The sequence below is a fragment of the Myxocyprinus asiaticus genome, chromosome 26 (assembly GCF_019703515.2).
Source record: "Myxocyprinus asiaticus isolate MX2 ecotype Aquarium Trade chromosome 26, UBuf_Myxa_2, whole genome shotgun sequence".
Lineage (NCBI taxonomy): Eukaryota > Metazoa > Chordata > Actinopteri > Cypriniformes > Catostomidae > Myxocyprinus > Myxocyprinus asiaticus.
Genome location: NC_059369.1, coordinates 10,519,365 through 10,544,781, shown reverse-complemented (window position 1 = coordinate 10,544,781; position 25,417 = coordinate 10,519,365). Strand labels below are relative to the sequence as shown.

General features: G+C 36.3%; 1 protein-coding gene across 2 annotated transcripts in view; it reads left to right on the top strand.

The window, feature by feature from the left end:
* Positions 1-25,417, top strand: part of cntn5 (contactin 5) — a 427,194-nt gene that overhangs the window by 297,379 nt on the left and 104,398 nt on the right. For both annotated transcript variants that reach the window (XM_051656265.1, XM_051656264.1), the window contains exon 8: positions 16,046-16,148. In XM_051656265.1, the coding sequence (XP_051512225.1) occupies positions 16,046-16,148 (103 nt within the window). The remainder of the gene's footprint in view (positions 1-16,045; positions 16,149-25,417) is intronic.

The window sequence follows — 25,417 nt, the reverse complement described above, 5'->3', positions numbered from 1 at the left end:
GCAGCACCTTAGAGGACAGCGAGGGAATTTATTATTTGAAATAGTTTTGCATTCACTCAAAATTCGAGCCTTTGTCTCCCCTCTCAATAGCTTTATCCACCACTAAAATCTGGTTCTACTACATTAGCCATATTTTAACCGTGATATTTGTGGTTAAACCAGGGGTGGGGAACATTTTTCCTGTTTAAGGATACTTCACCCAAAAATGAACATTCTCTCATCATTTACACACCCTCATGACATCCCAGATGTGTATGACTTTCTCTCTGATGATTTTTAGAATAATATTTCAGCTCAGTAGTTCCTCACAATGCAAGTGAATGGGTGCCAAAATTGTGATGCTCCAAAAAGCACATAAAGGCAGCCTAAATTTAATCCATACGATTACAGTGTTTTAATCCATGTCTTCAGAAGTAATATGATAGGTGTGGGTGAGAAAAAGATCAATATTTTTTGCTAGAAATTCTTCTCCTTGCCCAGTTGGTGGCGATATGCATGAACAATGTGAATCACCTAAAACACAAGAAGAAGAATGTGGATGTGAAAGTGGAGATTGACTTGCCAAGGAGGAGAATTTAATGTAAAAAAAAAAAAAAAAAAAAAAAAACAGAAAAAGGCCTACATTTTGATCTGTTACTCACCTGTCATATTGCTGCTGAAGATATTGATTTAACCACTGGAGTCTTGTGGATTATTTTATGCTGATTTATGTGATTTTTGGAGCTTCAAAATTGCATTCACTTGAATTGTATGGACCAAATGATCTGAGGAATTATTCTAAAAATCTTCATCTGAGTTCAGTAGATGTAAGAAAGTCATACACATCTGGGATGGCATGAGTGTGAGAAAATTATGAGAGATTTGTTTATATATATATATATATATATATATACCATACAATTGCTTGCAGTTTCTGTTTGTGGTTTGAAATCAATGTACACATTCCTTTATGTGCTCATGCACCAAAATAAATAAATAAATAAATAACTTTATATTAGATGTCTTTATCTACTATGTACTTAAATATTTGATAAAATGTACTATGTACACATACATGCTGTTGCATTGTACTTACATTTAAAGTACCTGAATTTTGTAGTTACACTGTTAACCTTACCTCTCACCCTAAACTTAACCCTAACCAAACCATTACCCTAAAACCTAACTCTAATCCCTAAAATCTAACCCTAACCCTGCTCCTAAACAGAGGTGGGTAGAGTAGCCAAAAACTGTACTCAAGTAAAAGTACAATTACTTAAAAAAAATTACTACTCAAGTAGAAGTAAAAGTACTATAATAAATAATTACTTGAGTAAGAGTAAGAAAGTATCCAATTAAAAGAGTACTCAAGTAGTGAGTAACTCATTACTTTCACAAATGACATAATAGACATTAACCCCACTATATTCCATTACATAATACATATTTAACATGTATTACAGAATTATTATTATTATTAATGGAAATTCTGTCATCATTCACCATCATGATGTTCCAAACCCATATGACTTTCTTTCTGAAGTAAATGTAACGGAGTAAATGTAGTGCGTTACTACTCACCTCTGCTCCTAAACATAGCTGTACCTCAACCTCAGTAGCAGCAAATGTGAATCTTGTGAATCTCAAATTATTTTTAATCATTATTCTATTTTTATTCATTTATTTATTTTACAGGTAATGGAAAATTATTATTATTATTATTATTATTATTATTTATTTAATTAGTTATTTTTAGGCCATGTTATTTAAAGGATGGACCATGGTTTTACAAACCATTATTTATTTTTTTATTTATTTGCAGAATTATTATTATTATTTGTATTACCATAGTTTGGTTTTCATTTATTATTACTATGGTTTTACTATGAATATTGTGGATAAAATATGGTTACTGCAGTAAAACCATTGTTCATTTTCATAAGAAATGGATAAAGCTATTCTGAGGGAATGCAACATTTATTGCAAGGAAGTGAAAACTATTGTGAGAGAAAGCAAAGCAATTTCATAAAATAAATTAACTCCCTGACCTCTAAAGTTCTCGATAACAAATTGAATTGTAAAAAAAAAAAAAAAAAAAAATCTGTTGTCTCGAACACTCCTATCGCCATTGGTTGGGTAAACAGATAGCCCCATCCCCGAACTCCTGACATTGATTGAGCCAATGTTACTATGTCAGGATGGATGGGTCGTTCAAACAAACAAAGCAATGTTGCATACTTATAGTTGTCTATCCACAATAAGTTTGACAAAATTACTCTCCATCATTATTTTGATTCCAAATTATTTTTAATTTTTTTATTTATCATTTTTTCATTTCAACCGGTATATCAAACCACCCCTACTTGGAACGGTACAGTAAGTACGCAAATATCTTTGTAAAGATGCAAAATATATGTAGATGCATTACAGCTGGATTTCTGAAATTCACAGTGCATTTTGGAGCTTGACATCGGCATGCAGGAAAAGTCCATAAATATCTCAGAAGGCTACTAATTATGTATGTTTCTGCAAATGAAGCTTGAAAGGAAATGCGCCCTTTTTTCACACAGTGTGTTGACAAGCTGGTCAGTTGTCTGAGTTAGTGCTTTTCATGCCATGCGAAGCCAATTTAATGAGACGTCTGACTTAGACGTCTAGTTTATGTGCCTCATTCTCTCTCTTCTTCTATCTCGTTGAGCGAGGGGCCTTCAGGGCCAAAGTGAAAGTGTCATGAATTCCAAACATCCGCATTAAACAGAGAGCATGAGGTGCTTTATCATTTGTTTTAGAGCACATTTTCCGCAGACAATGCGCTCTGATGAAACTGGCCATCAGGGAAATCATTTTCCAGCATAAAATTAACCAAATCAATGGTCCTCTTCCAGAATGGGTCTTAGCTTCTTTTATAGCCAATTCCCAGGAGCCAAGGGGGGAAACCAAACACCCAGCTTCACTCCAGGCATTTTTCCATACTTCACAGACACGCATGCATCACCTGCCACCCATACATGTTAATGTCAGTGTCTGTAGTATACAATCCCAAAATAGCCCATCTAAAAGGACTACAGTGCCCTAAAAGCTTGTTTTGCTGACGTAGCTTATAATTGCACGTCCTTTGTTAGGACACCACGTCCCCCCAGCTTTCAGCAGTGATTTTGTGGGAAAGTTTCTGCTCTTACCTGATCTGCATAATTCCCTCAGTGAATCTGGCGCTAAACCAGCGAAGACAGTGGTTGCAAATAACCATCACTTTTACTGCAATGAATTCTTATTGAATTCCCCCCTCTATCAACTGTCGCATAAATGCAAATGTTTTGGACGTGTTTAATTATTTCAGACCATGCTTAAGAAAAAAGGCAGGAGAGGATAGGATATGAGGCAAAAACTAAATCCTACAGGGATGTCTTGGAGTCACAGGTGGTAGAACTGATGAATTGAATTGCTTTGTGGCAGCTGTATTTGCAAATAACAATGCTGTCAGGGTCTCGCAGAAGGCCGCATGAAATGAGAGCAAGTTCAGCAAGAGGTTAGTCACCCGTAACACAAGCACGGCTGATGGGGATCTTTATTCATTCCGCTCCTGATGTACCCATCTTTCTCTTGGCAACCGCCGCGTGGGAAGCCTCGTGCATTCGCCAGCTAAACGGCTCGTTGGGCTGCCATTTAAAAGCCTGAAAATGACTTTGACACTCCCAGCTTAGCTTGAGGTGCCACGCTTTCAACCTTTCTTCCAGTCCTCTAAAACCTCACCAATCCACGGCCTGTGATTCGTGCTCTCTGGTGAGATAGAATGAAAATTACCTCCACAAGAGGGTCCGTGCTGAAATGCGCAGGTGAAGCGCTTCACCTATGTCCTTCCCTTGGCTAAGATCCTCTTAATCAAAGCTGCCTGACTGCATCTGTGCTTGGTCGCATTTCGAGGATGTTGTGCATTTTCCCCGTCCAGTTCCCTCTTGGACAAACAGCAAAGGTAGTGCAGGCCCTCTGTTCTTCTGTGATGAATTGCACCTTAATAGATCTGTCTTGGATGGAACAATAACTCTTACAGACTCATCAGCCAAGTTGGAGTGATCACAAAACACTCTGTGGTGCTGGGATTACTTGCCCTTCCCACTTGGCCTTGGACCTTGAAGGGAGAGCACGTGGCCAATTTTAAGAGATGACACCCCAGTGTACTTGGATTCAAAGAGCAAAGGTGCAATGGCTTCAATTATTGAACTGTAAATGAAAAGCCAATATTTCAAATGACTTTCTGAAATCAGGGCTATTATGGTTTGAATTTGAATCATTATATATATTATGTATAATCACATAATTAAAATACATTACATTATTTTGGTACATGAGTAAAGCATTTGTCAGGCAATAAAAAAGTTGCTTTAGACAGCAATATATTATTTATTTCCAGATCATTAAACATAAGCCTATAATAAAGTCCACAGCAATCCATTTTGCTATTGAATTTGTCAGTCTGTCAGAGGAAGACTTTTAAATCAGGGCTTATTAGGGCTTTCCAGAGGACTCGTCAATGTACACAATTTTCAGTTTGTTTGGAGCATCTCACTTTTGTTGTGTCACGTCATAAGCACAGTGTTTTTAGGACGCTGTCAACTTAAACGTTGTCTGAAACCTGGTAAAACACAGTTTATCTTGTGCTGTCTACTCTCAGGAATTGTGGTTTGTTGCCTGTTCAACTGCGCATTGCCTTTACAGCTGGAGTTGTGCTTACTACTCTATGCTTACTGGGTATCGTAAAAACATGAAGGTTGTACTTGAATTGCTCTGATGGTAGGAAAAATCCTTACTATGGTCCGGGCGCATGATTTTATTTTTTTACATGTTATTTTTTGTATAATATTATATATATATATATATATAAGCAATATCACACGAGCAAGAGTGCAATATGGCCCTACATCAGCACTGCTGTGATTCGGCCGCCGTAATCACAGCAGTGCTGATTTAGGGCCATATTGCACAATTGCGAGTGTGATATTGCTTATATACAACAGTTCAATGAACAAGTAAATAAAAATAAAAAAACTGAGTAAAGTCATAAAAACGCATTTGTGCATGGAACTACTTTATTACGCAGCGGATCAGAGTCTGCCGTTGCTGGTTCAAAACAAATGATGCGTTCAAGCCTTCATTAGTAATTAAAAAATGTTACTTCAGAAATAGTATCACGGCTTGTGCTGTTTCTAACAAGTTATTGGATAAACAAGGATGGATGGATGGATGAATGGGTGTGTGTCTGTGTGTGTGTGTGTGTGTGTGTGTGAGAGAGAGAGAGAGAGAGAGAGAGAGACATGGAGCGTGTGCGATATATATATATATATAATCTTACTGAATTAATGTGTTCAATTGACAGCTCTACTTTTTTATTTCTTTATTTTTGTTTTCAATTTGCCCTTTCAATTTAGTTTAGTTTTCACTCTTTGACTGTTTTTTTTTTTCTCGCTTTTTTGTATTTTTAAGTTTCAGATTAGTTTGTTGATTAGTCAGTATATTTAGTTTTGTTAGGACTGCCAAAGTTAATGTGTTAAAATATCTGCAGGCTAGTGGCATTTTCATGTTTAATGGTGGATTTAAACATTTCAAAATGTATGATAGGCCCATACTGTGTGTCAATAACTAAAACTAATTTGTGCTGTTTCATATGACACTAAGGGGCAGAAAAAATGTATACTGATACTATTAGAGTCACATACACTAGTAATATATGTATATATATATATATATATATATATATATATATATATATATATATATAGCAATATCACACGAGCAAGAGTGCAATATGGCCCTACATCAGCACTGCTGTGATTCGGCCGCAGGCCGAGTACAGTAGGTAATACACACAGGTAATACACCCAGTGAAGCGTCCGAGTGCTGATTGTGTCAGACCATCAGTGCTCATGGAACATCTCTCGTCCAATCAGATTCGAGGACCGGAAATAATTGTTGTGTGTGTATATATATATATATATATATTCTTAGGCACAAAAGATGTTTCACAAAAACATTTGACTTAAGATGGTTATTTATATCTTCAGCTTTAGTGTGTCAATGGAAATATAAATGTTAGACTCCCAAACATTACTTTTGCAAATAGAAAAGATTAGATTAGAAGAACAGGGAGCCCTGCAACAGATGTCATGGCCCCCACAAAACCCCCCACTGCACATTGTGTCAGTCTGAGATTACATTATGAGACAGAAGCAATTGAGATTGCCTAAACAGATAGAAGAACTGTGGTGAATTCTCCAAGAAGCTTAGAACATCCTATCTGCCAACAACCAAGAAAAACTGTGTCCAGATGTACTTGGTGCTGTTTTAAAGGCAAAGGTGGTCACACCGAATAGTGATTTATCTTTTTTATGTTTACTGGACTTTGTATGACATTAAATGATAAATGAAAACTATTTATTTCATTATTTTTGAAGACCTCCTCACTATGCAACATTTTTCATTAAATAATAAGATATACAGTATAATGAAAAGCGTATACATACAATTTTTGTAGGCATTCATCATTTGTCACTGATTAAAAGATGACAACATCCCAGTGTCCTTGGATTCGAAGAGCAAATGTGCTTTAATTATTGAGCTACAAATGTTCGGCACATGCTTCCAAAACATTTCAAATATCACTTTGGGTTGACAATATATATATTACAATTACAAAGCCAGACCTTTGGCTAAATGAAAAATTGTGTTTCCTGGCTGACTGATAAAAGCCTAGGCACCCCCAATCCCGGAAGTTGCTTCATTGAAACAATCTGATTAGAGCTTGTGATTTTCATAAGAGCTTTCCAGTTTTGTGTGCACTATGCATCATACCTTACTCTCATGTGTACTATTTTTGAACAGACCTCAACAGAATGCCCACTTTGAATGATTCAGAGTTTGCCATTACAACCCAACTGTCTGTTAGATCATTTTTCAGAACGATAAGCTATTCTAGAAGCGCAACACTAAGCAAGCAACGAGAGACAATGACCTTTTATAATCGGCCTTTCTCTCCAACTGCCATTTTAATTCACATCCTGATGTCACGGTAGAAGTTTATTGGGCCTTCAGGAATGCATTTTTTGAGAGTTATGCCTCAGTTATATATTCAGACAGTGGGGCGGACATGTGCTAAGTATGCATGCAAATCCTTCAATAGGTGCATCTTGACCTACAGAATGAATTGAGAGATGACAACATCCACATCCCATAATTGTGATTTTAATGTGAAGTGAAATAGTGACGTGCTCATACACAACCTCACGTGACCACACATTAAACATTATGTCAATTGAAAGGTAGGCTTTCTTTAGTTACGGATGACAGGAGCCCAGACAGTTATTTGTTTTAAAGACTCCATCCATTTATTTTTTTTCTCTTAAAGGGATAGTTTACCTAGAATTGAAAATTATGTCATTATTTGATCCGAAAAAGGAGATGTTTAGCAAAATCTTGATGCTGCTTTCTTTTTTCTTTTTTTCTTTTTTTTTTTTCATACAATGAAAGTGAATGGTCTAGAAGGGCTGTCAAGCTCTAAAATTGGCCTAAAACACCTTACAATTCATCCATATGACCAGAGGTGTTTGAAGCAACATGAGTGTGAGCAAATGATGACAGAATTTCCATTTTGGATTGAACTATCCCTTTAACTGTTTTCACACCACTATGTTCATGTTTTCAGAGAGGTGTTGGAATCTCTCCCAGTGTGCTTCCAATTTGCACTTTTGGTTTGGTTGAGTCATTAGAAAATAGATGTGAAAGCCAGCATTGTGATAATGGATTTTTTTCATTAGCAGATGGATGTAAAAGCTTTAAATGACTGATGGATGCCCAGACTTTCATCAGGTGATTGTTCAGCGTTGCACAACAAAAGAAAAAGGGAAACTGCAGTGCATAAAACTACACCATCTCATGTTAATAAATGGATTAAATTGTGATTTGAAAATACTCATTGCAACACAAAAAGGGCTCGTCTATATGTTTTGCCGCTGCCAGTCTAGAACTCTGTCCTACCAATTTCAACCCTTCAAGACACTAAATTGGATACATACAGCATAAACCGATGAAATATTGTAATTCCATTATACACACAGGATTGCTTTGGAATCATAAATGTATAACAAGTGAGGGGATTGAGAGTGAAACTGAAAGTTGTTTGGGGAGAAAAAGAAATATGGTAAAACAAAAATGGGTTATAAGTGCCCTGTAGCTTACATCTACACCCTCATCTTTTTATGTCTCTATGCTAAAAGACAGCACTGGATTAGATATGTAACATGTAACTTCTCACTGATTCCATTAGTTGCCATTATATTTTAAAATAGCAACATTTCCACTTTGAATTTATTTTTATTTTTTTAGATCACTAGAGAAAACTGTATGTTAAACAAACAGCATATTCAAATGCACAATTTCATTTTATGTCTCTTTATCAAAATTATGGCATTATACTCACTAAAAAGTTGTGCTACTTTTGAAATGATTTACACAGCAAAAATTTTAACCAGTAATGTAATATTTTAGGTACTTTTTAGGTAATCTAATCTGATTATTTTTGGATTAATTATTTGACGTGAAAAAAAAAAAAAAAAAAAAAAAAAGATGGTGTTTACAGCTTGGGTGATTGGCTTCAAAAACCTGAGTGCCGATGAGCATATATGGCAGATTTAAAATCGCATACTTCTGGGGCTGCATGCGCCAGTCAAGCAACTGTCATTGAGATGAATGCTAATGGCTAGTTCTCTCCAGGCATTATAAACTTCTTTGGTTTGTCTTAGTACTCAAGAATCAGTGACGGCAATAAGTATCATACAAAAATGCACAAATATCCGAAGTTTTTCGAACTAATATGGAACCTTTTTTCCCGTAACAATCGGTGTTCACTTAGGGTGGCCGAGGCATGTTCTAGACCAGTGGTTCCCAACCCTGTTCCTGGAGGCCCCCCAACACTACACATTTTGAATATCTCCCTAATCAAACACACCTGATTCAACTCATCAGCTCATTAGTGGAGACTCCAAGACCAGGGGCACGTTCATCTCAAAACGGTGTGCTCCCTTTTGCTACGGTTTCCGGGTTGAACAAGATGTTTCCTCGAAACAGTGTGAAACGGTGTGCATCGGGCTTTGAGGTACATTTTATCTCATTTTGTGTGTGTGTCAGATGTGTTAATCAGCAGCGACAAATATATACAGGTGCATCTCAATAAATTAGAATGTCGTGGAAAAGTTCATTTATTTCAGTAATTCAACTCAAATTGTGAAACTCGTGTATTAAATAAATTCAATGCACACAGACTGAAGTAGTTTAAGTCTTTGGTTCTTTTAATTGTGATGATTTTGGCTCACATTTAACAAAAACCCACCAATTCACTATCTCAAAAAATTAGAATACATCATAAGACCAATAAAAAAAGCATTTTTAGTGAATTGTTGGCCTTCTGGAAAGTATGTTCATTTACTGTATATGTACTCAATACTTGGTAGGGGCTCCTTTTTGCTTTAATTACTGCTTCAATTCAGCGTGGCATGGAGGTGATCAGTTTGTGGCACTGCTGAGGTGGTATGGAAGCCCAGGTTTCTTTGATAGTGGCCTTCAGCTCATCTGCATTTTTTTGGTCTCTTGTTTCTCATTTTCCTCTTGACAATACCCCATAGATTCTCTATGGGGTTCAGGTCTGGTGAGTTTTCTGGCCAGTCAAGCACACCAACACCATGGTCATTTAACCAACTTTTGGTGCTTTTGGCAGTGTGGGCAGGTGCCAAATCCTGCTGGAAAATGAAATCAGCATCTTTAAAAAGCTGGTCAGCAGAAGGAAGCATGAAGTGCTCCAAAATGTCTTGGTAAACGGGTGCAGTGACTTTGGTTTTCAAAAAACACAATGGACCAACACCAGCAGATGACATTGTACCTCAAATCATCACAGACTGTGGAAACTTAACACTGGACTTCAAGCAACTTGGGCTATGAGCTTCTCCACCCTTCCTCCAGACTCTAGGACCTTGGTTTCCAAATGAAATACAAAACTTGCTCTCATCTGAAAAGAGGACTTTGGAACACTGGGCAACAGTCCAATTCTTCTTCTCCTTAGCCCAGGTAAGACGCCTCTGACGTTGACTGTGGTTCAGGAGTGGCTTAACAAGAGGAATACGACAACTGTAGTGTCTGTGTGTGGTGGCTCTTGATGCCTTGACCCCAGCCTCAGTCCATTCCTTGTGAAGTTCACCCAAATTCTTGAATCAATTTTGCTTGACAATCGTAAGGCTGCGGTTCTCTCGGTTGGTTGTGCATCTTTTTATTCCACACTTTTTCCTTCCACTCAACTTTCTGTTAACATGCTTGGATACAGCACTCTGTGAACAGCCAGCTTCTTTGGCAATGAATGTTTGTGGCTTACCCTCCTTGTGAAGGGTGTCAATGATTGTCTTCTGGACAACTGTCAGATCAGCAGTCTTCCCCATGATTGTGTAGCCTAGTGAACCAAACTGAGAGACCATTTTGAAGGCTCAGGAAACCTTTGCAGGTGTTTTGAGTTGATTAGCTGATTGGCATGTCACCATATTCTAATTTCTTGAGATAGTGAATTGGTGGGTTTTTGTTAAATGTGAGCCAAAATCATCACAATTAAAAGAACCAAAGACTTAAACTACTTCAGTCTGTGTGCATTGAATTTATTTAATACACGAGTTTCACAATTTGAGTTGAATTACTGAAATAAATGAACTTTTCCACGACATTCTAATTTATTGAGATGCACCTGTAAACCCCGCCGTATTAAAAAGGCAGTGCGCACAATGGATCCAACTAAAGTCCTTTTACAAATGTGTCCACTGCAGCTTGGTGTATGCAACAATTGAAGACATTAGAAGAAATGTTTGCCTTTTCATCCTGAAATGCAAGGCAAATGTTGGATCACCATAATTAGGAACCACAGTTTCCACATATACCTTCACTCGATTGGGATGTTCTATTCTGAATGGCAAGGGCAGTGACTCTAACATTGAGTGTATTTTGTAGTATTAAACACGTATTTAAACCGATTTCATCAGGCTCCGAAAATTCTTCAAAAAGAACGCAAAGAATGGCCTTCTCAGCTGCCATAGTTGCAACGCTTGCGTGACACAACAGGGTGTTCAACGCACCACCATTTCCGTTTAAATAAACGTTTTGCTAAGTTTTGTCGGGGCTGAACGTGCCCCTGAATTGGGTGTGTCAGAAAATGGAGGTATACAAAATATATAGTGTTGGGGGGGCCTCCAGGAACAGGGTTGGGAACCACTGTTCTAGACTAATGTTACAAATGTGATATTTGTTATTCTCTTCAGTGTGCAAAAACGACAGAACTACTTCCTCATGTAAAATTTATGCAACAGTTTCCCATTTAATAAGACTGATAATGATAATTAGGCCCCTGAATGGGAGTGTTTTCCTTCGTAATTGCAGATTTACTCAATGCCAGCTGACATATCGCTGAGCAAATGGATATAGATGGGCCCTCGCAACATCCACATGAATAAACAAAGGGATTGTACCCTCCGGCTATGAATGCATGAGAGGAATGCAGCCATTCAAGATTCCCCTGCATTCCGCTGAATTTTGCACATCAATAGACTCCAGCATGGTGCTCCGTTTCGAGGACAAATTCTCTCGCCCTGTTTCCCTGCAGCCTCTGTAGTGTACATTCAAAATAATTTAGTTTAGCAGCTTGCCATGCATGGTACTGTGGAGAATTTATTCGCTGTGTCTGGGTTTGCTGCGGCACCTGTTTGCTATGATCCCTCGAGGTCTGTTGTGTGGAATTGTAAATTCAGGAGGATTGTTTATTCTTGTACAGTAGATAGAAAGAATAAATGCATTACGGACCACTTTTTTTAAATGTCAGTTTGATCATAGCACTTATATCTTGATAGTTATAATATTTATATATATTTTTGTGAAATGATTTGCTTAAAAAGTGTGCTTGCACTAACTTTCTTTAAAATAAATGCAACTTGTTTTCATATTGTGTTATATAATACAATATATAATGCAATACAATGACTTTAAGTGTGGCTTAAGTGTACAAGTACTTTTGGGGGCCCCTGTATATACAGTTGTCACATTTATCAAATGTCTTTTTTGTTGCACTATTGATTGTGAGGTCAATGTTCTAGAGCCACTGCTCTGGATATTGCAAGCGATACAGTCCATGTGAGTGTTGTAATCTATCATAGAAGAGCACCTAAGGCCTAAATCTACAAAGCACCTACACAAACTGCGAGAGAGAGAGAGAGAGAACGAGAACATGAACCCAGTGTACAGGAAGCACAAGTTTCCTGTCACAAGTTTTAATTAATGAGTACGGTCTTCCAAAAAGCAACTGGGAAGATGCCAAGTTGGTATTTTGGGTGAGAGGGGCAGAAGGTATGCGTAATGTGCTGATCCAACACCTGCAAACCAAGATATTTATAGTTTTGTTGCTGCCCCACTGAGTAAGGTGTAGCGAAGCTTACCACTAACAGTAAAATATTATTCAAAGAGAATTCACAAGAGCTTTTCTTGCTGAAAAAAAAAAAAAAAAAAACGCTTAGCTTGTCACTAGCACTTGTTGTGCTTTGAATGCTACAACACAGATGCTGGTGAGATGGTGTTCCACCAGGCTTTTTGACAACATGATCACAAGGGAAATTGACAGAACACAAAATTCATACTGTGTTCTGTCTGCTTTTGAGTAGCTTAACCATCAAAACTTTCTTGGTTAACCAGCATTATCACAAAAAGTAAATTGATAATGAAAACCGAAACTTCAAAGAAAATACACTGAAAATGTACTTTTTATTCTCCATTCTTTTCTGTAGTGCTCGTAAAAAGATTATGTAAAGCTGAACCGGCAAGCACATATCCTGATTGTGTTTGGATCTATATACAGATGTGTGTTAGCATTCACAATCCTGAACATCATCAAATCAGTTTTTTCACCATTTCTAATGATTATTATCTGCACAAGTATATGGCTCCTGTGCGAAAAATATATGTGCAGGGCAAGGTAGGAAAATTTTCTCCTCAATTGAATGGGAGGAAAATAAAAAAAAGGAAAAACAGACATAATGCTCTATTTTCAGTTTTAGGCTACATTTATTTTGTGTAAAATGACTTTACATTAGTTATACATTACATTGCCATTGTTATCTTATGTGGGTTGATATTGTCAAAGATACAGACTTCAGCAAATCTAAATATTCTTCCAAATTTTTCATAAACAATGACCCTACATTGTATGTTTTTTAAATGTATTTTCAAAGTAAAGTTGATCAAAACCTGTTTGTTAGTAGAGGGTGTGAGATCATGTGAGATCATGTTTGTTCTTCAGACAGATCTGAAGAAGGAATTTACAGCCAGTCGGCATGATGTTTCCAATAGTTTCAGTACCCTAGGATCGGTGACTGCATGCCGATGTGCTGACAGGCAACATTCCTATCAGACATGTTTGCAGTAGTTTCAATATATTTACTTTTTCACCTGGCACGATTGGCAGTGCATTGCATCAGCTGCATGAGAGACTGGGGTTCAAAGCCAGACAGTAACCACGTTTGAATAATCAATGACGAGCATGATTCGGAGGTTTCACTTTTCCCTCTAACATTACTTTTTTACTCCACTAATGGGTTAAGGTAAGGTTTGGGTTGGGGGATAGAATCTATAAATATATGCTTTTCTCTTCATTGTATAACATTCTGTAAAGCTGAAAACAACTTGCTTCACTACTAGCTTTTGGCGACCTCTACTGGACATAAATGGAGCCCACATGTGCCCATATGCCTTACAACATTTGCCGCTTTGGCCACTGGGGGCAGTGTTTTGAAATTTTGGACAACGTTTACCGATTTTGATGAAATAAAAGTCGGTCTACTCTTTCTGATTTCACTGTGAGATCAGGCTGATTTTAATGTAACTAAATGCATATTATGAACAGTTTTGTTTGTCATGTTAACATGTTAGTTACAATAAAAGTGTAAGGTAAGATGAATATAGAAAAAAATATTGGCCCCTGTTTAGTTTAAATCTGGATGATCTGGCCCTGGCAAGAAAGTAGTTGAAGAGCCCTTTAGTATAGTATAAAACCCCATAAGTTTAATACTAATGAGGAGAGTATCTGCACTTTTTTATTCCACTTCAAGCACTGTAAATATGTACATTATGTATATAATAAAGCTGAATCCAGTTCACAAGCTCCTCGTCCAAATGTATTTCATGTGTGAGTAATTTTGCTTATCTACCCTCAACAGGCATGTGACCTGTAAGACGTCTCGGAGTGACACATGACAAGAAATGCTGTTAGTCACAAAGACATGCTTGAAGAAACACACTTTATTATATTTTTCAGAACAGACAAAAGAAAAGCAGTCAGTGCTCGTGTCTGATTCGCTGTTTGTTTAGAGGTGTGCAGCGCGAGCCTGTCATGTGGAACAAGCGCATGTAAAGAGTTTTCACTCTTTTTTTCTCTGTTTCATTTGTCTGAAAACTGTTTGCAAGAATAATGTCGTCTATGAGAATGCCGCAAATGATCTCAGATCATCTCAGGAGGTGCTGTGAGTTTAGTTCGCTTTATTTCCATGCGGTTGGCATGCATTGTGAACGCAGCTCTGCAGGTTCAGTAATATAATAACAAAGACGAAAGTGATTAAATCATAAAGTAATACAAGACACATTCACCTTGAACCTAAAATTGAGTTTTATTTTCTTTTCTTTAGGCAGCATTAACTGTATTACCAAAACATAATACAAACACAAATTCGATAAGAACACACATTTGGCAGCATTATTTTGGGAACACAAGGGAATTTATTAAGCTTTATAATTATGATTATTATTATCTTTACATTTATAATTGTTTTCAGTTCTTAATCTGTAGGCTATTAGTAATATTTTGCCAGTTGTCATTGACTGATACTTGCGTGATGGCAAATGGAGCTGTTGGAGATGATAAATGTTTGGATTTGGGGAGGTGGTCAAATAAGATTTTTTTTATCACTTCGTTATTTTAATTGCTTTTTTTTTTTTTTTTTTAAAGTGCAATTTGAATTTAGACATTTATTTTGCTTATGTTTTTCATGTGTCAATAAATGTATTTAATTTTTAAAGCAAAATCAATCAAATCAATCATCAAAGCTATTCAGGGGGATTGACGATATAATCGTATATTGCATTATTTTTAAGGCGATTATGAATAAAAAATTTTTACATATCACTCAGCCCTATTGCAAGTGTGATATTGTTTTTTTTACAACAGTTTAAAGAACAAGTAAATACAAAAATGAGGAAAAATTAAGGACAGACCAAAAAAAAAAAAAAATGCATTTGTGCATGGAACTACTTTCTTGCGCCACGGATCATGATCTGCCGTTGTTGGTTCAAAACAAGCCTCTGTTACTAATTCGAAAATGTTACTTCAGAGCTAGTAACGATGGCTTGGGCTGTTTTATAACAAGTCATTGGAGAAACAAGGGTGTGTGTGTGTGTGTGTGTGTGTGTGAGTGAGAGAGAGAGAGAGAGAGAGAGAGAGAGAGAGAGAGAGAGAGAGAGAGAGAGAGAGAGAGAGAGAGAGCAATTGAGCTTGTGTGATTACCTGCATCTGTCGTAAGTCCCAAATAGTAGTGTAGTGTTAGTCAGCTTGCTGAAGATAATGTAATTCTGGTCAAATACAACCTATTTTCTCTGTGTAAAAACAGCCTGTGAATCATGCAGTCACATAGTATATTACAAAGGGTTCTATGTTATCAAGATTGTTTGAATCCAAGATGCTTTACAGTAAATGTCTTCCTCATCCTGGTCTAAACATATATACTTTTTACTGTATTTACGAAGAATAGGATGCAGCCTAAGTTTTAAGTCTTACATGTCTGTCTGTACTCTATACTTCATTTAACTGCTTCTGTACACAAAGTTATATCCTCAGGCTCGCTAAAGGCAAACTTTTTATCTCTGTACTTTCATTTATTGTCTTATGGAAGTATATAGAGTGTGCTATATGTAGACTTATTTCTGTGTGTCTTTTCTATATGTGTTTGTTGTTTAGGTGTGATGGGGGAGTACGAGCCCAAAATTGAAGCACATTTTCCACAGACTGTACTGGCAGCCAAAGGAGTTACAGTGCGGCTGGAGTGCTTCGCCCTTGGAAAGTAAGTATGCTGGAATACTAGCATTATTATTATTATTATTATTATTATTATATGTAGCTTTGCACTTACTGTAGGCAACCCACCGACTACTTGTTTTTTAAGATACATACTTTTGTGCATCCTTAGATGGCACGCTGGGTGGGGTATTATATACTGTATATATATATATATATATATATATATATATATATATATATATATATAAAACATTAAGTCAGAAGTCTTGAGATGCATTTTTTCATAAATTTGAACTGTTACCTTGATCCGCCATCTTCAGAATGTAATGCTCATGGCACAAGACGTTCAAAAATTTTTGCAAAGTCGCTATGCAACAGCCAAAGTATGCAAGAGTATGGCTGTCACAGTGATGCTTTAAAAGGATACATTTAAAGATGTAAGATCTTGCGCAAACTGTCTAACGGCTAAAGCACTGCACTCTTTTGGAATGCTAATTAAAGCAACGTGAAAAATATTAACTAGTAGTTAACCATTGTGATCCACCTCTTGTACCATCACTCCATGTGTATGAATACCCAAACCATTTCCCCACATCGTGGCACCCCAAAGTACCTTTCTTTCACAAAAAGGCAGAACATTCCCAGTCACACCTTGGAACACCTCTTTTATGGTTAGAATCATTAATAATCATAATTATGACCAATTTAACAAGCCAAACTTCTTGCTAGAGCAAAGAGCAGAACACATCCTCTAGAGATGAGACGGTTCCAGAAAAATAGCTAATTTTACTCCTATCTCTTGCCTGCTGTTAAATGAGCTCTCCGTGAGTACTGAACTCTATATCTGATATAGTGGCAATTTTGCTCTGATTGGTGTAGAAACAGCGCTGGGATTTGGCCCCTGGGAGCTGTATATTCTCGTAATAGTTGTACGGGGAAGCAAAGGGCGAGGGCCACAGGTTGAACGAGAGAGTTGGGGGAATGAGAGTCTGTGGACGTCATTGTTTGGAGGATGCTTTTAATATCCGTTATGTTCACATTTGGCCAAGGATAGCATGGTGAAAAATGAAAGTGGCCGGTACAGCCCCAGAGCCGGGAGGCAGAAAAGCACTCTGACATTCAGTCAGGGCAGCACACTGCCTTCAAATGATGTTCAGTGGAGGCTTTATTCCATATGTACTTAAGATGTACCTTGCCATGGCCAGCTGCGTCCTCATACTCATAAAAGATAATGTGAAAAAGCTCAATCTATATAGATTTTTACTGTTTCTCCTGAGTTAAACTTCGCTTGGATACAGTATTATTGTTTGGCTATGATATAATATAATATAATATGGGTTTTTCAATAGCAGATATTGATATCTAAAGTGCACAGTGGCTGCTAATACTTTGCATTGTCAGTATATGTTGTATAATAAACAAAGATGTACTGTACATAATATACATGTATATCTGTATAGGTATATTATGTTTAAATATAATATGTTCACAGCTCTGATGAGCATTTTTATTTTACACAATATTTAATATTCACTCCAAAATATTTGAAGACATGAAGTCTATACTTTGAATCACAAATATACAATCTGGTCTCATAGAATCACGTTACTACACTTGTACCTACATTTCTGCAAAATATTTGTTTACGTGCCTCATTGTACATATTATTGTACACAGTTTCCTGGTGAAATGAACAGTAGAAGTGCTACAACAACAATGACCTTTCATACAAATCATGAGTAAAATGACAGATTATCAGTTCATAAACACTTTACATACATTTTAACATTTGTATTACATAACCAACATTTACAAGATTGAAAATCAAATGTCTGTGGACAGTATTGCCATATCCATTTATCATATAGCACAAAATGTAATGTTTTTATATAGTTACATGAAATTTGTACTAACGCTGAATATGTTAACTTGTTGCAAAATTGAACCGTAGGGAATACATGATGAAATTTTAGCTGAGCAGGATAATCACTTAGCAAGCTAACTGGAAACACAAAGAGAAATGTTCAATTTTAAAATTTGTTGCTGTGGGAATGCATTATTTAAACTTTGTTGTTCCTTAGGGGAACCCTAAGGAATGCATACTGTAATGTTAGCTTATCAGGCTAATTGGTTAGCATGCTGACTGTAAACTCAAAGAAAAACATTGGTAGAATTTGGGAATGCAACTCTCGGCTGTTTGGGAACCATAGCCCTTACAAATAGTCTAAAGTTCTGACAATCTTGCTGTGAATTTGATGCAAAGTTGTTGTAAATTTCCCACTCATTATTTTCACATGCAAATGAGCTTGCGATTCGCTGCAAATGTTTGCCAGAAGTTTGCAGCTTGTCACCGGTAGTGTTGGACCTGCAGCAAACCTTTGTTTCCCACAAAGCTCATTTGTATGTGAAAGTAATGAGTGGTGAATTTGTGGCAAATTTGCAGCAAGTTTGCCAGAACTCTCGATTTTTGTAAGGGAGAGAATACGTGATGAAATGTTAGCTTAGCTGGATCATCGGTTAGCATGCTAAGTGGAAACACAAAGAGAAATGTTTAATTTTAGCATTTGTTGCTTTGGGAATGCATTTTTGCAACATTGTTGTTGCTTTGAGTATGCAGCTTTCAGTTGTTTGAGAACCCTAGGGAGGTCATGCTTTAATGTTACACTGTAAAAAACAATTCAGTTGTTTTTACCCCAAAAAAAAAAAAAAAAAAAAAAAAAACTGGCAGCTGTGATTGCCAGAATAATTATGTAAAAAATACAGTAAAAATGTAAACAACTTTACAGAACAACCTGTACATTTATATTATTTAAAGATAAACTTAATAGATTAAACTTTTGAAACTGTAAAGATCTGCTTTTCACTTTATAATGTATTGTTCATCACCGTAATAATTACAGAAGGACACATGATGACATGAAGTTCATCATTAGTGGCCCTTCCAGAAACAATGACCAATAAACATGTAAAGACAGTGCTCAGTGTCACTCACACAAACACTAAACACCATCAGGGTAACACATGTGAAATTAAAATAATGCAATAAACATTAACTAAATACATTACATATAAAACACCCCAATGTACATAACTGATATTAAAAATAAGAAGAAACATAATTATTCCCATAAAATATAATGAAATATGATGGGTCACATAGGGAATTCTGGGAATGCCCAATTACTGTTTTTTACTGTAATTTTACATCTAAAAAAATTATAATAATTTTTCGTATATTTTACGGTAACTACTCGTTAACCAATTTACTATTTTCACTGTAGCATTTTTGCAGTCTATTACCCTTAAAATTACTGACATTTTTTACAGTGTAGCTTAGCAGGATAATTGTTTAGCATGCTAACTGGAAACACAAATAAAAATGTTGCTAGAATGCATTGTTGCAACATTGTTGCTTTGGGAATGCAACTCTCTGCAGTCTGGGAACCGTAGGGAATGCATTATGGAATACTAGCTTATCAGGTTATCATCCTTGCTGGAAAAACAGTGAGAAACTTTTAATTTGAACATTTGTTGCTTTGGGAATCCATTTTTGCAACTTGCTTTGGGGATGCAGCAGGATGGAATGGTTTGCATGCAAATGGAAACACAAAAAGCAACATTGCATTGGGAATCCATTTTTGCAACTTTGTTGTTGCTTTGGGGATGTAACTTTCAGTTGTTAATGGACCCTTTGGAAATGCATGACGGAATGTTAGATATTTGTTCGTTTTGCTTAATTTTATTTATCATTATCAGTTACTTTCTATAGAACTTTCTTTGGGTCACTTTTGTAGCTTAACCAAACAGAAATGATGCATGAAGGAAATGCAATTATGCATTCTTTATGCATAATCCATCGTCTTTGTGCTGTAATTCTATTTGCGTTTGTTATTTGGAATGAATAATTCAAATGCAAAGCCTATCAAATGCAAACACAATCTCAGCCAAACTATTCTAAGGACCCAGTAATTGTTTACAGTTCCTTCAAGAACCCCTTTGTGAGGAAATGTAGTTTACAATTAATTATCCACATTAGAATAATAAGTCATTATTTAAACCTTGACATTGATCTTTGTATTCTTGTCAGCCTCTCTCTCTCTCTCTCTCTCTCTCTCTCTCTGTTCAAATAAACTTAACAGACTTTTACTTAGCTTCTCAGCACATGCAGAATTATCCAAAATCTAGCCAATAGCCTTTCCCTCCACTCTCAGCTAATTTAGGTCTGATGGCTTGTTGTCTGGCATTGAGTCCTCCAGTAAACTTTTGGCCTCACCCCAGTCACCCGTAAATAAATGATTTATCAGTGCATTAGAAAACGCCACTCTTTATAATGAACTAAATTGGACTAAGAATTGCTTTTAGTCCCACGCCGTCACTCAGTATGTATGACAACCGAGCAGTCGGAGAGACTAAGGGCTTGTCTTTGTGTGCAGGGAAAATGCTGGAGCGTTTATTGTCAATAGTGCGGGCAGTCTGCCTGAAATGACTGCAGGGATGCTTTTCAGTGGCTGCATTGTACTGGGCACTGTCAAAGGCAAACTGCCAGCTCATAATAGCGAATGTGTCTGATGCCAAAAATGTTACCTGGGCTACGAATAGAGGCTCCTTTCATGCATGCTGAAATTTGTTGACGGTATAACTTTTCTGGAAGGTTCTCACACCACCTACGGTATAATTATCTTATTTTGTTACAAAATTGTTAAATTCAGTATAAAATGACATAATATGCACTTATTATGTTAAAGTGTGTTTGAAGAACCCCTTCAGCTGTGACTAGATTCACAATATAAATGTTCATGCTTTTATGAAGAATGTTTTGGAGTGGATCAAGACTTATATGGAGATGCCTGTACTAGAATATAAACATATACTGTTTGGGATTATCATAGATAACAAAGATAAAGTGTATATTATAAATTGTATAATTGTACTAGCTATTTTTTTTTTTATACACAAATCTAAATTTAAGAAGACCTAACCGGTTTTCAATGTTTTTTTTTTTTTTTTTTTTTTTTTTTTTGAAAGAAATACAGTTGTTTTTCAGTTCACTGAGATGTATGAAAAGAAGAATGGCATTAAATTATTTAATTTAGTAGAAAGCCTTGGAATGACCTAACTTTGGTTTACAAAATGTATGTATTTTATTTAATTATTTGACATTTGTTTTTGTTTTTATTTTTATTTTTTTTTTTATTTTTTTTCCCTCTCATCCATATTATTATGCTGATGTCTGCTCAGCTTAGTTGAGATGTCATAATGTTTTGGTGCCTTGTTTGTTGTATTATTTGAAGTTTTGCAATACAAATAAATACATAAATAAATATAATGTTTTCCAATATAGCTTTTACTGTATATAATGGATAGTTCCAGTCCTCGATGCTGATTGGTCAATACAGCATTCCACACATACTAAAATAAACAATATACTGTAGTAACAGCTATGATTAAAAAAAAAAAAAAAAAAAACCTTGACTCTGTGTATATCACTGAACAGCACCCATAAAGGCCAACTATTAAAGGGAAAGATTACCCCAAAATGAAAATTCTGTCATTGTTTACTCACCCTCACATCATTACATGAGGGATACATTAATAGCATTTATCCTCATTGGTTTATTGCACGTCCAGGTGAGGTTTGTTTGAAACATATTGAATAGAAGAAAGGAAAAAAAAAGGAAAAAAATCCAGGAAACACCTTTCTTATTTATTTATTTCTTAATACATTTAGCCAGTTTTGCCTTTTAGAAAGCATAGCACCTGGGGAACACAGCAACATTTGCTTAATCAAAAAAAGTGTAGAGATGTACATGCAGTTGTAATATTGGTATAAAAGAAAACTAACTCATATGATTTCCATCTTTAAACAAATAAATAACAGTTCCAGTATACTGTACAACACATGTATGATGGGGATATGAATTGTATTCCATAGTAGGAATTAGGGCTGTCAGCAGGGATGAGAAACTAAATTGGAATTTTTCACATAAATATTACCAAAATTGCAATGGTATTTTAATATTTAAAGATGTTATTTTAGTTAGGGGATAAAAAAAAAAAAGCCACAAGACATTAATGATCAACAGATTTTGAAATTGACGCTGTCTCCTAAGTCCACAAAAAGGTGCAATGAATAAATATAAACCAAATGTACCATGTTATAATGTTTATTGCAAAAAAAAAAAAAAAAATATATATATATATATATATATATATATATATATATATATATATATATATATATATATATATATTATGCCTGTTAAATAAATAAATAAATACATTTGAATTTAAAATGCATACAATTATAAAAACCAAAAGATTTAGCTAGTGCATATTCTCAAATTGTAAGTAAAAATTTAAAAGGATAAAATAAACTCCAATTAATTACAGTTGTATGTACAGTAGTAATATTTGCCAGATGGTGGTATTCTGTGATGCGTCATTTGTATGGATGGTAATCATAAGTAATTTAACTATTCTGATTCCAATTCCTTGGAGCAATTCCGGTTTCTTTTTTTTTTTTTCTCCCCAATTTGGAATGCCCAATTCCCAATGCGCTCTTAAATCCTCGTGGTGGCGTAGTGACTCGCCTCAATCCGGGTGGCAGAGGACGAATCTCAGTTGCCTCAGCATCTGAGACCGTCAATCCGCACAATTTATCATGTGGCTCGTTGAGCGCATTACCACGGAGACATAGCGCGTGTGGAAGCTTCACGCTATTCCACGCACAGCTCACCACGTGCCCCACTGAGAGCGTACCACATTATAGTGACCACGAGGAGGTTAACCCAATGTGACTCTACCTACCCTAGCAACCGGGCCAATTTAGTTGCTTAGGAGACCTGACTGGAGTCACTCAGCACGCCCTGGATTCGAACTCGCGACTCCAGGGGTGGTGGTCAGCGTCAATACACGCTAAGCTACCCAGCCCCCCTCAATTCTGGTTTCTTAACAGTTCCAGTAATGATTTCGGTGATTATTTTGCCTCTGCACCTTTGCCCACAAGGAACTGAGGTGCTCCTCTGGGTGAACGCATACGTGTCGAAACTTTTTGGTTTGTGTTATTCGTTTTAAAGTCCAATAAAGTTTATCACTGCAAGACTCCTCTGCTCCATTTCTGAAGTAAGTAAATTGACATCTCTTCATTTATTAAACATTTTTAAAGTGACTTAAATGCCACAAAGCAATCATATAAAAAAACATTTAAGATGTGTTGGTTAAAGTAAAATGTTGCTCTTTATTTTGTATTGTGTTAAAATGGCTACGTTTGTTAATCAAGTCTGCAGACCTTCATTATCATATAGGCAATAAACAGTAATTTCTTCATAAACATTTATCTGTTTGCACTTATGCCATTTAACATGTGCAAACAATGCCATAGCAAATTAACTGAAATAAGCTATCAAACAACATCAAGCCTCCAACACACTCTCAAGGCGAAATCGTCAGGATTCATACGACTTTTCTACATTTGGCTAATTTGTATGATATCGTGCGACTGCACTCGTTTGAATTCCTACGACTTTCACTACAGACAATGACATCGCTGGACATCGTTTCCATCTAATACACAACAATTACTTGCTTCTGTCACACACAACAGCTTCCTATCATATTTACACACTCTACTGATTGGTTAAGTTTAGATAAGGGGTTTGGGTAAGGGCATAATATTAATAAGTATGTCCTTAACGCCTCGTGCGCAGAACTTGCGCTTACATCCGCATTGGACATCCGGGAATTTGCACTTGATTAAGTCGTACGAGTTTATGCGAACATCATCGTGCAAGACCATACGAAAAAGCCAACTCGTAAATTATGAAAAAAATTGTAATGAGATTGGTTTGCAAGTCTCATTAAACGAAAGAACATTACGGATGGCGGCGCGGTCTCGTGCATATGTAGCCAACTAATTCACGCTTTTGAACTGAAACTGAAACAGAAACCTGTCAAAGAGCAACACAGGTCATTTCCCACTTTGAAGTTTTTGTGAGCCCCTTACAGCAATAATGACAAAACAGACAGGTACAAGGAAAAATAGTACAGGTAAAAATTCATAAATTTTAATTGTTTTTCAAATGTCTCCACTGACTGTTTATGAGATATGATACATTAATAACAATTCGATGCTTCTGGACATAAAAATGTGCCATTTCTATTCAGTGCATAATTTTTGATCAGTTTTAAAGGGATTACAAAAATTAATAGTTATCCAGTGGGGGGGCCTGGGTAGCTTAGCGAGTATTGACGCTGACTATCACACCTGGAGTCACGAGTTTGAATCCAGGGCGTGCTGAGTGACTCCAGCCAGGTCTCCTAAGCAACCAAATTGGCCCGGTTGCTAGGGACGGTAGAGTCACATGGGGTAACCTCCTGGTGGTCGCTATAATGTGGTTCGCTCTCGATGGGGTGCGTGGTGAATTGTGCGTGGATGCCTCGGAAAATAGTGTTGGCCTCCAAACGTGCCAAGTCTCCGCGGTAACGCGCTCAACAAGCCACGTGATAAGATGCGCGGATTGATGGTCTCAGATGTGGAGGCAACTGAGATTCGTCCTCCGCCACCCAGATTGAGGTGAGTCACTATGCCACCTTGAGGACTTAGAGCACATTGGGAATTGGGCATTCCAAATTGGGGAGAAAAGGGGAGAAAAAAAAAAAAAAATACATAAAAAAATAGTTATTTTTCAGTATTGTTGTTTGGTTCATTTTCTCTAATTACCAATTTTGTATGTTGGCCTTGCATGCAATCTAAATGCCTTTGTATAATAGCTAGTTTAAAGTATATTAAAAATAATTTGTATATTGTATTCAGTATGCTTCCTTTGTTTTACCTTGATATTATTAAAGCAGCATAAAATGAATCTGCACTTTATATGCCCCAAAAGATCATGTGTTCTACATGGTTAAACTAGAGTTTCACCATGGGCTTAAAAAAAAAAAAAAAAAAAAAAACTGTCCTGCGTAAATCTGGTCCCTCACCTAATATGAGTTTGACACCCCTGATTCATCCACCTGAACAACCAAACATTTTGATCAAACCTATATTTATTTAATATATAAAGAAATTAATCATACCTTTATGTACTGCCCTCAGAAGTCTGTTGCCAAATAAAAAAATTCTACAGAGCAGGTATAATAAATCAGAAATAAAATGTAATACAAATCTTGAAAAAAGCCGTGTTTGTAGACTTTTTAGACTATTTTTAACTTTAAAAAAACAAAACAAAAAAAACTAAACAAACAAGAAATTGGATAGCATATTTCATTCCATCATTAATCCTTTTATAAAATTCCACTTACATCTCTAAAACT